This window comes from Rhyacophila brunnea, unplaced genomic scaffold, assembly GCF_057557595.1.
Source record: "Rhyacophila brunnea isolate RB1 unplaced genomic scaffold, BYU_Rbru_1.0 scaffold_22, whole genome shotgun sequence".
NCBI classification, from domain to species: domain Eukaryota; kingdom Metazoa; phylum Arthropoda; class Insecta; order Trichoptera; family Rhyacophilidae; genus Rhyacophila; species Rhyacophila brunnea.
This window is the reverse complement of record NW_028232882.1, coordinates 24,059,766-24,077,051: the sequence shown is the minus strand read 5'-3', so window position 1 is coordinate 24,077,051 and position 17,286 is coordinate 24,059,766. Positions and strand designations below refer to the sequence as shown.

At 34.9% G+C, this 17,286-nt stretch overlaps 2 protein-coding genes across 2 annotated transcripts in view; both read left to right on the top strand.

Moving 5' to 3' along the window:
- LOC147070253 (dynein axonemal heavy chain 3-like) overlaps nucleotides 1-5,639 on the top strand; it is a 45,317-nt gene extending 39,678 nt beyond the window's left edge. The window contains exons 30-33 of the mRNA XM_085949927.1: nucleotides 202-393; nucleotides 1,926-2,134; nucleotides 3,027-3,237; nucleotides 5,343-5,639. Of these exons, the coding sequence (XP_085806053.1) occupies nucleotides 202-393; nucleotides 1,926-2,134; nucleotides 3,027-3,237; nucleotides 5,343-5,639 (909 nt within the window). The remainder of the gene's footprint in view (nucleotides 1-201; nucleotides 394-1,925; nucleotides 2,135-3,026; nucleotides 3,238-5,342) is intronic.
- A 7,260-nt stretch (nucleotides 5,640-12,899) lies between these two features.
- On the top strand, nucleotides 12,900-17,003 carry LOC147070252 (histone H3.3A). Its single transcript, XM_085949324.1, has 3 exons — nucleotides 12,900-12,970; nucleotides 13,218-13,509; nucleotides 16,063-17,003. Exons 2-3 carry the CDS (start codon nucleotides 13,228-13,230, stop codon nucleotides 16,189-16,191), a joined length of 411 nt encoding a protein of 136 aa, XP_085805450.1. The 5' UTR covers nucleotides 12,900-12,970; nucleotides 13,218-13,227; the 3' UTR covers nucleotides 16,192-17,003.
- The last annotated feature ends 283 nt before the right edge of the window (nucleotides 17,004-17,286 follow it).

The following is a 17,286-nucleotide window of genomic DNA, read 5'->3' as shown; positions in this document are numbered from 1 at the left end:
ATTCCCAAAATGTCCCACTGAGGCGGACGAAACCGGTCCTAATATATTAATTAAAGTGGAATAAGTACTATAAAAAAAAAAATTGCGTTTTATTAAATAAAAACAACAATTCTTTTTATAGAAAATAGATTATTTTAAAAACCTCAGAAAACTGAAATAGCTTATTTGTATAGCAATCTATTTAATTGTATTATTTTTCAGTTACTATACGGTACTCTTCTGACGCAATGCCATATAGCTTCAGGGGTGGTGGCTGGTGAGAGCACGGACGGAGGAATTGTGGATTTAGTGAAAGACATCATGGGACGGATACCGATGGAGTTTGATGTCGCAGAAGTCTCAGGAAAATACCCCGTCTTGTACATGAACAGCATGCATACTGTTCTTAGACAAGTTAGTGGTTACATTTTTTTGAATTTCATTTATTCTTGTTCTTATAATATATCTTTTGACTTTATGGATTAGATTAGACCAGGGATGGCGAACCTTTTTACGTATGCGTGTCAAAGTTTCCCCAATATTATTTTTTGACTGTCTGACGTGGCGAGCAGTTTTTCGAGTAGATCAAGCAGGGAAAAAAATAAAAAAATTGTTATAAGAATTCTATTAAAAATGTTTAAAATTATAAGCAATTGAGTTGTTGAATTTTATTAATATAATATCTACTTAGTTTGGTTGTTTACAAACAAATTGACACCAAAATTTCTCCGATCAGATGAAGCATCCTCTCGCTACAGTGGTCTCAAGCATTATAAAATGATTGTAAATCGATAAAAATCAGAGGTTCGCGACACGGCTTACTCCGCCGCCTGATGAGGTCAGTGCTATATTATTATTATGTGCGACGCATAAAATATAAGGACCCACCCATCTATGCAATTTAAATTAATTATAATGCTTATTCTTCAATAGTATCAGCTGCCTGTTATTTTTTATACAATGCGATCTGTCATTATGCATGAATTTCTTCGTTTCCGTTTACGCATCGATTGATTATTGGTAAAAATTTACCGAAGAAAATACACATTTTTAATATTATATAGTATATATTTAGACATTTGTAAAAAAATATTTTTTAAATTACATATCTATTTTTTTTCTCTTCAACGCAAAACATTTGCGTGCCATGCAAAATCATCTCGCGTGCCATAGGTTCGCCATCCCTGGATTAGACCATAGTTTCCCAAACACTCAAATGAAACACTGTTTTTGTTTCTTTTATATTGATTTATTAAGATGCTTGCTGTTTTCCGTCTCCGTCATCTTTCGATGAAACAGAAACAGACTGTTATCACGTCATGACAGTTCACAGTAAGCTCGTGCCACAGGTAAAAAGTGTGCAATGTCATTTCAACTGCAGGCGTGATAGAAGATTTTTTTATTGTATTTAAATTTACACATATTCGAATCACGAGATCTCGCGTATCTTTATTTTAGTCGTAAAATGTGAAGTGATAGATTTAATTTGATGAGATCCATATATGAGAAATAGAATAAATGATAAGAGTTAGTCCTCTTACGCTTTGTTGACTGATCTCCGGCAACCATGGTTGCCAGCAACAAATAACTGTCGCTGGTTACTGCAACCATGTATGTAAAGGCTGATTTCTTGAAAAACTGGCCATTATCTATAGATCACAAAATCAGTTATTTCAAATGAAAATTGCCTATATAAAAAGTCAATCCCAATATTCCTGGATTTAAGAATTTTAGAACCCAGTATTCTAAAAACAACAAATTCTGAAATTGCACACTTTATTCTTTATTCTAACATCAAAATGTCATTGCTAAAATTTTACACCACTGTGTGTGCAATAGTGGGAAGATTCAAAGATAGGACAGATCATCGCGAAGATATTATAATGGTAGCTTTATAGTCTCCGTATCTATAGTGGCTGTGACAAATGGTAATGTTTCTGTTGAAGGAACTGATCAGGTACAACAGACTGGTGAGCGTCGTGAAGAGAACATTGCACGGAGTGCACCTCGCCGCCCAGGGCCTAGCTATCATGAGCTCCGACCTGGAGAGCTGCTACGACGCCATTGCCAAGGGTCTCATACCGCAGGAGTGGGCGAACAAGTCGTATCCTTCATTGAAACCTCTGGGGTCTTATGTAGTGGATTTGCTGGCAAGGTACAGTGGTTTTTATCTCGTAAAAAATCACCATTAATTCATTTAAGCAGAGAAATAAAAGAAAACCTAGGTTATCAATCCGGAATGGTGTAAAGACAGCATGTTATGGCTGTGTCGAATCCCTTCAAAACCACGCTTAATAGTGACACCAAATATTCTTTAATGAGATTTACAAATCACTTGGACTATAATTAGAGGAATTCATATTATGATTTTTGTTGTATTAAAACACTTGAAACTCCACAACATTTGTAGTATGATTGATTTAATAGCCATAGAAAAATGAATATTCTGTAAATTAAAGATGGCGGCCTATTGTGACATTTTGATATCATATACATTTAACTTTACTGTAGTATTCATGATTTTTTGTGATTGTTAAGTAAATATTCTAAAGAATGATGGCAAATTTATTAAAATCTTGTTTTACACTTGTAACAGTGTTGCATTAGTGGTGTCTTTATCTCTTTGCAGCCATAATAAACCTTAGAGCGCAGAAGGGTGATGTTTGCTACTATTGAATCAGCAGTGAGTCTAAAAACGGCTCCACATAGTGCAAGATAAAGACGCCTTAATCAAAGTAATCATTAATGTCAGGGGAACCTGATATGGTGTACAAATGAGAAAAATCTGCAATGTGAAATGACTCTAGTATTAGCTTTCTCTCCTTCCTATTTACCGTTTATGGTGTGAATCATAGCCAGTCTCTCCAAGCTGTCAACCCTCTCTCCCCATTCTATGACTCTTGAAAGAAATCATTGTGCCAGTCAGATTTGGCTCTTTTGTGTCAAAATTTTTTCGACACATGCTTGATCCGTGGAATATTGTCCCTATTCACACGTCATATGAGAACAGTTTGTAATTGTACTTTTAATCTTTTTTTTGTTTGCAGGTTGAAATTCTTACAAGATTGGATTGACAATGGCCCTCCGAGTGTGTATTGGCTGTCAGGGTTTTATTTCACGCAGTCGTTTTTGACAGGCGTCTTGCAAAATTACTCGCGGAAAAATAAAATACCCATCGATCAGATGCACTTTGAATTCGAGATCACCAAATTCGAGTCTGATGTACCAAAGGAACCACAGTTTGGTGTCTACAGCAAGGTACCTAATAATTAATGGGTTTTTATAATAATTTGTGAATTGTGGTAAGCAACGAATGTCGCTTCGATATAACGAAGGTGCTACGTTCCATGGTGTGGATCAAATCTTGTACAAAATACTGCTGTTTTGTCTCGGAAACCTGATGCATGATCAGAAACATGGAAAGAGTGTTTAACTTTTTCGAGTGAAGCGTGCTACGCAGTATGTTCTGATCCATCAATGACACACAGTCGGAGCGGAGATGGGGTTACAATTAAGAGCTGTACGCTTTATAGGCATATCAAATTGGGTCCATCTTAAATGGTCGGGTCATGAACATTGGATGGACTAGTCACGCATGATAAAGAAACTGACATTCGGGAAGCTGAAAGGAAAAATGAATGATCAATCTCGTACAAGGCGGAGGGATAGTGTCGATTTGGACTTAACTACCTTGGATATTCAAAACTTAGGGTAAGCGACTTTGGACAGACCCAGAGGCAGACAGAGGTCTCGACTCATATAGAGTTGTAGTGGCATGACGAAAACCAATAATTGTATGCGACTATCGTTAAGTTTGGTGAGTCGCTTTAATTATTCAACATACCAAAAATTGAACCAATTTTTGGGTTGCATATTCAAGATAATATCCTTCTTCCTATGTCTATGGTAATATAGTCTTAATATAAAGTCCTCTAGACTATTATGGAAGAGATAATAATACAGTAATGGTAATGAATAGAATATTCTCAGAATCTTTCTATTTCTCAGAATTATTCTGAGAGATATTTTTTTTACATTGATAATTTATTGTGATGCTGGGGGGTGACATCTGAGACATTGGACTTGTATTAGCTGTTCCAAGAGGTCTGCAACAGAGTACACTTCCAGGAAATATTTTGTCAGAGTTGGAAGTTTTAAACATTTTTTTTTCTATGATGGGTTCCTGGAGATCATATTTTTCAGAACAGAAAATTCTTCTGAAGTATGCAGCTATTGTGCGGTTCTGTAAACTTATTTTATTACCTACTAAGCACCTCTTCGTCTCGTGAGATTTGTACAAGGTCTTGGACGAAGTCATATCTGCATTATCGAGACCACTTCTAAGAGCTCTAATCCGCTTGAGACTATTACTAGAACCATCATATCTTGGTTACAATTTTTATAGTGCTGTATTCAGTGTTATGGACTACAGCGGGGGTAGGGGTGTAGATTTATACATGAAAATGCGGGGAGTGCTGTAGTTCCCCAGATCACCGTTATGACATCCGTAGCTATGATATAATGGTAGGGCTATTGTAGTCATAGTTGTCAGTCGTATGCATCTTGTATTTCGATTTCAAATGTTTTTTTATAATTTCGCATTGGAAGTCGAGAATCATTTGATGTGAGTTTCAGCAGTTCTGTTTCATTGTAGTACATTTAATTTCTGTCTTACGTTTTTTACTTCCTTACTTTACTTAAAATTGGGGTTTCACTGTACTCATATAAATGGTAAAAGATTAATTAACTGTTGCACGACTAAATGCAAGTAAAATATTATAGATCTAAGAGTTTGCATGTATTGCTAGCTCGAAATTTATTTGTATAAATATGCTATAATAATTTTTTTTTCTCAATGGCAATATTATATCATTACATGCAGCAAATAAAGGAATCCTTCGATGAGAGTGTATTTATTGAGGTAAGAATAATCATATTACAAGCATCTTTCAGATGCCATCTTTATATTAATTATGTCAACATATAAAGGAAACAATTAATGCGAAATCTGCCACACACAACAATCTGAAACATAGTGAAAATAATAATAGTGAAAAATTTCACTTGTGTCGCATCTGCTCCGCTAGACACATTTTTATTAAATAGTGGATATTTAGGTTGTTTCACCATTGTCAAAAGATTTCAAAATTAAAAATTTGTCCTCGCCAAAGTATTCTACGTAGGTACCTACAGATATTTAGAAAAACAGACAGAGAATTGTTTAATTAAAAACGTCTTGTTTACCGATGTTTAAATAAATAATAACATACGACAATGTGAAATTTGGAATTAGGTATAATAATGAAACGAATATTGATGATGAATTTATCGTCTGTTAATATTACGTTTCATATTGTTATCAGGGTCTCTTTCTGGAAGGAGCGAGGTGGAATCGAGATCGACAGCTACTGGATGAATCGTTCCCCAAGATTCTCTTCGATCCTGTGCCGATCGTCTGGCTGAAGCCCGCAAGAAAGGACAAGTTCAACCCGCCGCCATCGTACATCTGCCCCATATACAAGACCAGCGCGAGACGGGGAGTTCTGGCCACGACGGGACATTCCAGTAACTTTGTCACCAATCTGACATTCAAGTCTGACAAACCGGAGAGGCACTGGATCAACAGGGGTGTCGCTTGCTTGACGCAACTCGACGACTGAGAATTTTGAAACTGATAATAATATTTTAAATGTTGAAGTAGAGATTGAAACTTAACGACTTCAGTACTCTGTTTTTTTTGTTCATTACACAGTACTAATTTATTTATAATTAGACATTAACATTTTAATGATGTAAAGAAAAATATTACATGGTTATGATGTCACTTGTTTTTTTTTTTTAGAATTATTAGTAATCATGTCCTTGCTTTTTCGTACAAGGTGATTGTTAGTAATTTTGAACAATCACAAAACACCCAGGTTTTGATAAAAACACATAAATATTGTGTCCTGACCGGGATCGAACCTAGAACTCTAATAAAATAAAAAACTACTTACTCTTACAAACTCTTAAAAATACTGAAATAAAAAACCATATTATCAAAATCTGAATCGTCGTGCGATTACCTATATATTTATTTATATATTTATCCAAAGCCAATAGAAAGAGTGATTGAATGAAAATACGACAGGAGTCGTATTATATCAAATTTTTTTCTAGTGTCTATATTATCTGAGGTATTTTCAAATTATGTATGTTTAATTTGATAACAATTTACATAATTTAGTAAATTTGAATCGGTAACTACAGAATAGTATATTATTTTCTGTGTTGGCGACTCTTTTTAAATATAATCAAAATGGTGGTTTGCTGTTTTACTTTGATTACACACGTGTATAAGTATTATTTGTTATATAATATGATTGTTGTTAACACTAATGCTAGGCATTTTTAAGTCTTGTTGCTGCCATTTGAATTGGCATTGCGAAAGGCACTTAAATTAATCATTAGCCTCAGTAACCTTTTGAAAATAAACCAATTCCCTTCAAATTCAATTAATTTACTGAAGGATTTTCATTTATTAAGTATATGAAGGAGTGGGTTTGAATTTTAATCGTATAGTTTTGATCACTACGTCGGCAAATATATTTTGATATTTATTATAAAATCATATCGTGCTAGTCATATTTTTGTAATGTCATTAATTGTAATTTAATTTATTATATTTTTGAATTTGTGTGAAAAATAAAAATAATATTTTGGTACCTAATGCTTTGTGTGTGTTTGTAATAAAAATGATTTTGTCAAAATATTAGTTTTGTATTATTCTCTGTTTGGAGACAAACCTGCTAAATTAAAATAATTAATATAATTTGATACCTAACCTACAATTTGATTAGTCATGTCATTGCGATTGCAACATGTGTAAAACAAATATTATGTTACTACTAGTCACTTAATATTTGACAGCTCGCGGGGATCTATAAATTGAGGCGGCAGCTGTGACGTAATTATTCTTCAAAACAGTTGCACCTTGCATCTCTATTCTCAATATGTAATTGGCATACTCTATCTCGCTCTAAAAGTTAACACAGTCAAGAGAGAGGCTGTTAAAAGATAGTACCTCAAAAAGAAATGAAAGTTGTTGCACAGCACCGTGAGATCATAACCTGAAGTATGTCCATTCATGGGATGACGATGCATGCCATGCAACAGTGTTGCCTCTTAAACAGTTGAGCACATATCAGACTATCAGATGACTGAAATGGGCGCTCAATAGTAGATGTGGACAAATCATTATTGAGATATCCCACAACCCTTTTACCCAACCCAACCAAATACATATTCGGGATTCAGGAGTTGAAGGTGAAACTCTGGTAATTGTTGTTTGAGTGGTTTGGACTTTGCGACTTTATTAGGTACTGAATAAATTGTGATTTGCTATTTATTGACATAAGCACTACTGAATAATACGTTAAAATGAATATTCAATAAATTGCGAATCAACATATTTTATTAAGTATGCAATAATAGGATACTGGCTAACTGTAGGTGAAAATGGATATTCAACAAACTATTTCTTTTATTCAATGAATAATTGACAAGATTTAAGAATGTACCATTCTAATTATTGAACATACATAATTTTGAAAAACACTTTGAGAAAATATATTATAACCTATAAAAAAATCTTTTTGAAAAAAGTAAGACACCCGGCAGGATCGAACCTGCATCTCTTGGGTTTACGCCCCGTGCGCATCGTCCATTATGCTACAAGGTAACATACTAATTATGACAAATTTTAACTATTGGCCCTTAATACCTGCTCATCAGCGCTCTTCCAAATCAAGCTACTATTGGCAATCGGTTTTTGTTTCTTCATCAACAGTCAGCTGTGGATTAATTAGGCAAGATTAATTACTAAATTGAGGTCAGCTCCTTTATCGCAGACCTATATGCTGACAAAGCTTGGGTTGTTGGTTGCCACACATAAAAAATGATAAATGCGTTATAAAATTCTTATTCATATTGAAAAATGATCTTTATCGCTACACTCTTTTTAATGAAATATTCTGGATCTAGCTTTATTATCCGAGAAGAAAATTACAATTGAAGACCTGAGAATGAAAACTGGACAAAGACCAAATAGTGAATTTTACAGGAGAGCTTATAAACTGATTTAAAAAATATGTGTGATCCTATCATTCAAAAAGTGAATGTAACATGATAGTTAAATTGGTTTTAAACATGTTATAATCAAAATAATTAAATATTTGCAGATAAATATTTTTTTATCAATTAAATTGTGTTTGGTCTTTATCTTGTTTTCAATATCAATTTTATTATTTTATTTTTAAATACTAATTAAATGAATATTAATTCCGTTTTTTGGCTTATTTATTTTTATAAATGTTTTTTTATTACTCATAAGTAAAAATGTTACAAAATATGAGAGTATCAACAATATTTTTCATTCATTTTGGGGATCAATATCTCAACATCGTATATCTCGTTCTGAAACTCTGAAAACTTTAGACTTTTTGGTTTTTATCCTGTTTTCACTCTCAGGTCTTCAATTGGTTGACAATAGTTCAAGGGCAAATGATTCAGAAACAACCTCAGACATATATTTATATTCTCCCAAGGTTTTGCAAAACCTTTGAAACATTGATATTAGAAAAACTTCTAGAAAAAAAAATTGGACAAAGTGGGACTCGAACTCATGTCTTTCACTTTTCGGGTGAGTGCTTTGTCTTCTAAGGTATCATTAAGCTATCTAAGACCTTAATTGAACATAAAGCAGATTGCCTCCTGATTGGTGTAATTTTAAGTAGATACCTCAGATTAAAAGTAAATATAAGAAATAATCACATGAATCATAGACGATGCGTCCAACACATTCAATCTAAGGCAGTGGTTTCCAAACTTTATGTTACCATGCCTCCCCCCCTTTACTTCATTAAATAAACAAGGTTTTACTACTTATATTATATTCATTTTTTAATTAATTTGTTTTTCATGCGATGAATGTGCTTGTTACACATTCAACACTATCAACACAGCTTCGAAACAAAGATTCTTCTGGATAAGAAGTCACACAGGGATAGCCGGAAACGAGGAAGCTGATAAATACGCTAAACAAGCCACAACAGATAAAAGACCTTTAACCTACACACACTTCCCTCTAAGTTACGCAAAACAAAAACTAAACGAAGACACAATAGAGCTATGGAACCACAGATACACAACATCCGCCACAGGATCAATAACGCAGAAATTTATTCCAAACATAAACTGTGCCATCACTCTTGCCAGGAACTTAAAAATATCACACGAACTCACACAGATACTAACAGGCCACGGAGCGGTGCGAGCTTATCTAAAAAGATTTAAATTGAGGGATGATGACTGTTGGCCATGTGACGGCAACACATCTCAAACTGTGTGGCATATCATCAACGACTGCTCTATACTAGAAAGGGAGCGATGGACTCTCAGTACTCGATGTAGATAGCATAATTATGAAATTTACCTCCAAAAGCCTCACGAAGTACTAAGCAATAGAACAACTCAAGAACACTACACAAAATATTTAATCCTGGCCAGAAAGAAAATTAAAGACATAAATGGAGGAACCTAATTAGCTCCACATCAACGCAACTAACCCACCCAACCACCTTGTACGAAATGGTTATTAATATTAAAAAAAAAAAATGTGCTTGTTTATTAGCACAATCAATTTAAATAGTAGTCAATTCAAATTCATCATAGTTCATTGACAAATGGATTCTATCATGGGCCCCACATCCTGAAGCGGGCCCCCAGGCCAGGATCTTTGGCGGGCCCACCCACATATCGTTGAGGTTAAGGGCAGTGTGGTGCTCTAATGTAGGGTTTCCTAAATTATCATTTTGGTATCACATCAAATTTTAACGCATAACCACATATTTAAAATATTTAATAGCCCTGAAACAAAGCAGCGCCGCGCCGCAGGTGACTTATTTTCACTATTAATAAAATAATGTGAAAAGTGCATTAGCAAACTAACCAAGAACTCAGTAAATAAATTTTTGTTTGCTTTAATGTATCTGCCGCAGAAATCATTTTAATGTGGAAACATGGCGTACTTATTTATTTTTTTGTAATTTGGATTTCCAAAGCTCCAATTTTTTATGAATGCCTTCACTTAGTCTTTTTAAATCAGTGAATGCATTAGTAGTTCGAAAATTCGTTAAAATTTCAACCAAATAGACAAGTTTAACAACAAAATTATCGTTTCTTAACAAGTTTGCCTCAAATTTCAACATTATGATTTGACCATTTTATTTCATTTTTTCACGAGATAGCCAGCATGCTTCACAATAATATAGAAGTGATGTATTATAAAATTAGTCTCCATATTTTCAGACAGGTTTGCAAACAACCTTTTATAGGACTGTTTTTTATGTAGTTTATAACTAGCGGCCGTTTTATAAACTATGCATTTGCAAACTGCAAACCTGTGGCTACATTAATTGTGTTAAACTTTTCAGGCCTCCCAGTTTGGAAATCTCTGATCTAAGGTGTGCGAAAAAATCAGAATTAAAAAGTTGAAGCGAACTGGAAGATGAAGTGAACTAGTATAAATACACCTAACTAGTGGGTATTACAATACAGTGCGCGTTGATTGAAAACGTATCAAGTTTTAGTATGACAATTGCACTGACTGGCATAGTAGTGTGACGAATCGACAGTTGTGAAAAAAGATCACGATGACGTGTTCCGATGTTCTCAGCATTAGGAATAAATAATTACAAGATAAAAAGAACTTTTTAAATTTTCTGTTGAATCATATAAACTTGACTTGACTAGCTTAAACGATCAAAAAAAATTGTATTTGATAGAAATAATACTGAAATGTCATTTTGACACTCATATTGATTTCCATAGTAACGCACGTATATATTAATAATTTAGTTGTTACGACCCTAGCAACCAATAACAGTGGATTGGATTACGGATTTCTTCCGAAATAACTTTTCATACAAAACAGAATTAACTATAAATGAATTTAATTCTACATAAAATGGCTAAAAGTATTAAAAAAATGCATTGGCATCGTGTTCTGATATATTCTAAAAGTTTCAAATGTCTAGCTAGTCTGAAGTTAGTTAAAAATCGATTGCAAGATTTGTACCAGACAAACAACCACTGGACAAATAAGAATACGACTTAATAAAAACGTTGAAAAATGTTCTTATTTCCGACCATGTCCGATTCTAATAAGATTGTATGGGCCTCCAGAGAGTAGAGGTTTGTATTAACAGATTTTGTTTTTACGAGAAATGGATATCAGCCACTTGCTCAACCTATTAGGTCCATACTCCAACTTGTACACAAAATGAAAAACAGTAATATGTGTATTTGCCAGACCCGGGATTCGAACCTGGGACCCACGGCGCTATGCCGACGCTTAAGCCGCACGGTTTCTTATGGTGGAACAATTTAACTTTGGACATGCACAGATGCGCTTTCTTCTACTGCACATGATTTACGCAGGGTGAATGTGATTATTGTTAGGTACGATTTTTACTCTGGACTGCACTTACACCAAGCTTATTGTATTGGTTTCTCTTGCTGAGCGTCGTTCCAACTATGTCTTGTTTTCTGTCAAAAATATCGAACTTCAGGCTAATATGGTAGGTACCTATGTTTATAACTCATTTTTTTTTACTTATGTTTTATATATTGGTATTGTATCGAAAGAAAAAATCGAAGTAGGTAAGTACCTACGTATTGAGTCGATGACATTGAGCCACTTTACAAACCACAAGCCAGCGAATTTACAATCTGCTTGTAAACTCGCCCAGTGTCATCATCGAATAAGCTAACAAGCAGATTGTAAACAATATACTGAGAAAAGTTGAAAGCCAGGCTACTTTACACGCTACGGCGATCTGTGGCTGCGCAGTAGAGCGATAGTGGCGACATCCCGGTAAAAAAGCGAACTACTCAATACGTCCTGTCAAAATAGTAGGTACCAAAAATGACGGTTTCAACTCGCTAGCTTGTTGGCTTCTGAGCGAGTGGAAATTTTTGTGTCATCATCATAATCGTAGTAGCTCACTTGCCCGCTTTTAAACTCGCTGACTGGCAGCTTGTAAAGTAGCTCAGTGTCATTGATGCATAGATGTCAAAAAGTATCTTTACTTTACATGTATGATGGGCGATGGCCCCTACTTAATATTATGCTACCTAGCCAGTAGCTGTAAACATGTTTTATGCATATTTTAATCGTCTGTTCCTCAACTAATATTTTCCACATTGAAACAGAAAGGTATTCAGACCCAGGGCATAGATATTTGTGATGTTCTTTTTTATTAGCCTCAGAATAACGGTTACTGCCCACATAATGATTTGGGTTTTAGTTTTAAAAGTAACGGTAAATTATAAGGATCGAATATCGTATCCGGTATGGAATATATACGAATGAATTATCATACTACAGTTTTTATTGATAATATTAACACAAATCCATGCCAAACTTTCATTATAAATGAATTTATTTTGGTCATATTATACCTACCTAAGCTTTAATATTGTCAATTGATTCTTAATACATTTCAAACATTAATGTGCCAATTAACTTAAACATTATGGTGGTGATAAAAATAATTTGAACGGTGCAAAAATAGAATTCATAATTACAGTATGAAGAGTGGACAAAGAAAATTAGTTTTATCGAATATCAAAGAATAATTCAAACGGAACAAAGTTTGACAGTTGAATCAGTTACAAAATCCCGCCTGTTCGATCATTGGTTCAACTCGTCATTGGCGTGCGCCAATCATTGCGCGACTTCTTCTGGGAACGTACATTCATTGGAGGTATTTTCATCCAATACGACGTCGTCTTCTTACGTCCAATAATATGTACGGAAGCCAGTGACGTTGCACCAATCAACGCAGCCGAAAGTAGCGTCCATGATACATCTCCCCCCTATCCAGCGCCATCTTGAGCATATGATCAGTTTAGTTTCGCGCCTTGATATATTTGATTAAAGAAATTAAAGGTAAATTTCAGGATTCAGTGAATAAATATTGTATAAATAGCTAAAGTAATACTGGTTTTCAACTTATATATAAAAGTTTTCACCCAAACATTGTTATTTAGCTCGTTATTCATTAGTTGTGAAAGTCACTCGTTCTACGGAGAGCATTGTTTTGGTGATTTCGTCATAGCATTGTGATCGAGGAAACCATGCGTAATCTATGAGTAAACTTACGCTAATAGTTCGTAATTGTCGATTTGTGTTTTAGTTGATTCGATATGGCCCGTACGAAGCAGACAGCCCGTAAATCCACCGGAGGCAAAGCGCCCCGTAAACAGCTCGCCACCAAAGCGGCGAGGAAGTCCGCCCCCAGCACCGGAGGAGTCAAGAAACCCCATCGTTACCGCCCCGGTACCGTCGCCCTTCGTGAGATCAGACGTTACCAGAAGTCCACCGAGTTGCTGATCCGCAAATTGCCGTTCCAGCGCCTCGTAAGAGAAATCGCCCAGGACTTCAAGACTGATCTTCGTTTCCAGTCCGCAGCCATCGGGGCTCTCCAGGTTAGTTTCAGAGTGTATTATTTATTATATTACTCCCCTAGATTGTTCTAGAACTTCTTTGTAAATATTACACTAGGTACTTAAACTGCTAAAACGAATTTGAAAATTTATATCCTTATAGCATGCATCATTCTTCCATTTAATAAAATAGTAATTGGCAAAAAAAAATCTATTAACGACTTCATCATATTAGAAATGACATTGAAGGAATTTACCACAGGTTTGGCTCCTTTTTTTGATTGTAGTGAATTCTATTCGTAGGATTGTAATATTATTGAGGAAAGGTCAGCGTAATCGTTTTGTAGGCAGTGAATTGTGGGTTTCAATCCGGATGTAAAGTCAAATTTTGTTATTCAGTGTGTGCTTACGATTCAGGACATGGATCCAATACACAACGTACCGACCCTTATGAAAAACGTATCGTAGATATAGGTACTTAAAGGTCTATTTGATATCATGGAGCAGGAATCATGATTTTCTTTTTAAATATAGTCAGTTCTTTTGTTAATGGATGTGACTATCTGTTCTGCTGATTTGACTGTATTTCGAAATGACAAAGCAAATTTACTTGTGTTTATTTATAACCAATGTTTTTTTGCTGCCTTAGCTTAATACCCCGTTTACACTTGCATGGATTACTGCTCACAGTATGTTTTATGGCGGCCATAACAAAAAAATGCTCATGTAAACATGTATTATCGTGCAGATTGCAAGATTGCATGCATGTATCAAAAAAGTTCAGAAGCTTCTGAATTTACACGCAACAATTGGACCGTGCAATATTACGCCTGCGCAGTAGAACAATAGTAGCAAACCTGCCGGTAATACTACATACAACACTATTGGTGCATGGATTTATAGAGATAATATCTGTTTACATGTAATAGTGCTGACTACCTCGCCAACGCTGCCTCCGGCTGGTTCACCACTCTCGTTGTACTGCTCATGCAAGTTCCTACTATCAGAACCTGAAATTTTTTACCCAATGTGTTGGCATTTTCTTGTTATGTCTGTGATAATACGTACCTATATTGTCAGCAGTAAATCCATGCAAGTGTAAACGGGGTAGGTATAAGTTTCTGTTGTGAAATTGTGAATCCCAATCCAGTTGCATTAATATGCTGATAAGCATTACCTTATCTGCTTATCTAGAAGTTTCCATCAAGATTATAACAGATTTCACTTACTACCCATAATAATTGATGATTCATACACAAATAATAATAATCTTGTTATTGTTGAATATCCAAATAATAAACATGCAGCCATAGTCAATACAATGCATTTATATTACATTTTTTTCAATCACTTCAATTTGATGTTTTGGAACTATAAGAGATTCTTCTTTCAAGATAAATCAAACTATTATAAGGTGGGCTGTGTCCAAATACACACATGTGAATCTGCCTGGTCCAGGGTGCAAACTTCCCGCATCTCAAAGTTTCAGTGAGGACACTGCCTCGCAGATACTGGCTTGGGACATTAACGCTTTTGTATTTCATGTACATCCTTACATGAAAGCCTGTGTTCCACGGGCGACTCGACAGTGGACACACTGCTGATAATTGTTATGTGTATGGATACATATCCACTTGTGTTATTGCAATGATACTAATTGCATTGCGTTTGTTTAGTTTCCTCAATTTGCTTCTTAAAACTAATTCTCCTCAGTTGTATGTAGATTGGAGCTCAAGGGAGGGGGCAATGGCTTTTTTATTGTTATTGTACATTTTACCAAGTTACTGTATTAATTATCAAACAAGAAATTCTAAAATAAGATATTTTAATTATTCAGTAAATCCTTGGTGGGAGGGAGCACTGACTCTAATATAACTTTATAAACAGTTATAATTTCTCTGCCAGTGAATTTTTAACAATTTCATTAGACTCAGTCTGTATTCCACAAATAGTATTTCTTTCTCTCTTCTCATGTATGTGAAAAAAGGAGATGGAGAATAAAAGTATGTCTTTCATTCCTATATCAATAGTCCATACAACATGTGCCAACCATTTCTAGTATGTATCCTTAATCTTGTGTTTATAAAACTCTTTTAAAATGCAATCACCCTGTCCTAATTAACGGTTGGTATAAGTCAGTATAAGACATGTCGAAACCAAAAACATATAGGTATAGGTAGGTATTTATGAATTTTTATTTTGTACAGAACTCTTATCGAATGTGTGATCATAAATTTTAATTCATTTCTTGAAATAGCTTTAAACCATTTTATCTGAAACACCAAAGTTGACTTTTTTATGTTTTTGTGTCACTATCGACTTAAATAGAGAATTATTAATACACTTTTCTACCCCATATTGTTTCATATTCCAAATATTTTATTTACTTTGTACTAGTAGATCTAAAACTGCCTATCTGAATATCAAACGTAATTCAATCATTGTTTATAAGAATGTAAGTTAAGTATTTCAGAGGAGTAGGTAAGATTAAACGGATTGATATGAATTCTATGCAGAGATTATACAATTTGCCCTCATAATTAAAATGATTATAAAACAATTAATGTGCTAATGATGCTTTGTTGTACATTTCAGGAAGCCAGCGAGGCCTACCTGGTCGGTCTGTTTGAAGACACAAATCTGTGCGCCATCCACGCCAAGCGGGTCACCATCATGCCCAAGGATATTCAGCTGGCCCGGCGAATCCGCGGAGAGCGCGCTTAAGCGTCTTAAATCCATAGTTCATAATTTGACGAGTTGCTTGAATGTAATAGCAGGTCACGCGGTAATTTTTCAGGAATACGAAAACCACTGCACCAAATTCCTCGGCCAACGGAACACACCCGTTACACTTCCAGCCGCAGCGCATTCGATAGCGCTACCGTCGGCTAAATTTGAAAGTTTCCATCCAAAATCGTGTGAGATGCGTTCTGTGAGTCGATTTCCATTTCTGACTCGTTCGGTCGAAGCTGTGACCCGGCTTTGCTCATGTACACTCTTCGTTTACTAAATTATTGTTAACATGACTTCATGAATAAGTAAATGTATTCCATTGTATCACCTCGAACCGTGTCCGTAGCTCTGGTCCGTATTTCGTAAGCGGGAACTGAAATTCTTGTATAATTTTTTTTAACATTTGTTTTTAAGGAAATAGATTTATTGCGGCCGTCCGAGCGGCTCTCCCCATTCACCCCCCGTCCATCGCAGGAGTGGGGTGCAAAATCGGAGAGGGGGAGTCGCGAGGCGGTCGTACCTTTTAGGCTAATTTAAGGTAGTCAAAAGTGGGAGCATTTTTACTCTAATTTTATTTTTTTTGTCATGGCGATTAAATGTATGAATGTGAGTTGTTTTTCATATTCGGCTCGGTTAGTTAACACGATAGATTCAGTACACACCGGGGTTTTTTCAATTCAATTTTAGTGTGATTGTGAAGTAATCTTATTTGTCTCATAGTAATGTTTATGTGTATTCAATGATACATTCTATTGTCTTTAATACTTGGTGTCAATAAAATAGATTATTGTAATACAAAACAATATTTTTTATTTAACCTGTCTTTCCCCAATCCCTCATTCCCGTGACATGTAGAAAGAAGTTTGGCTCTTGTCCGACACTTATCGAAGTACATAGTACCAATTATATAGAAAGATTTGGATTTATTTCCACAGATTAGGAAATTGAAATTTGAAAACTGTGTGATAAGAAAGGAATTTCCAGAATTGCAACTGGAGGTTTTTTTTTTTGTTTTTAACTTGTTTTATGCATGTAGTAAATCATAGTATCAAACGAAACTAAAAACCATGTCCATTTCCCATGAAA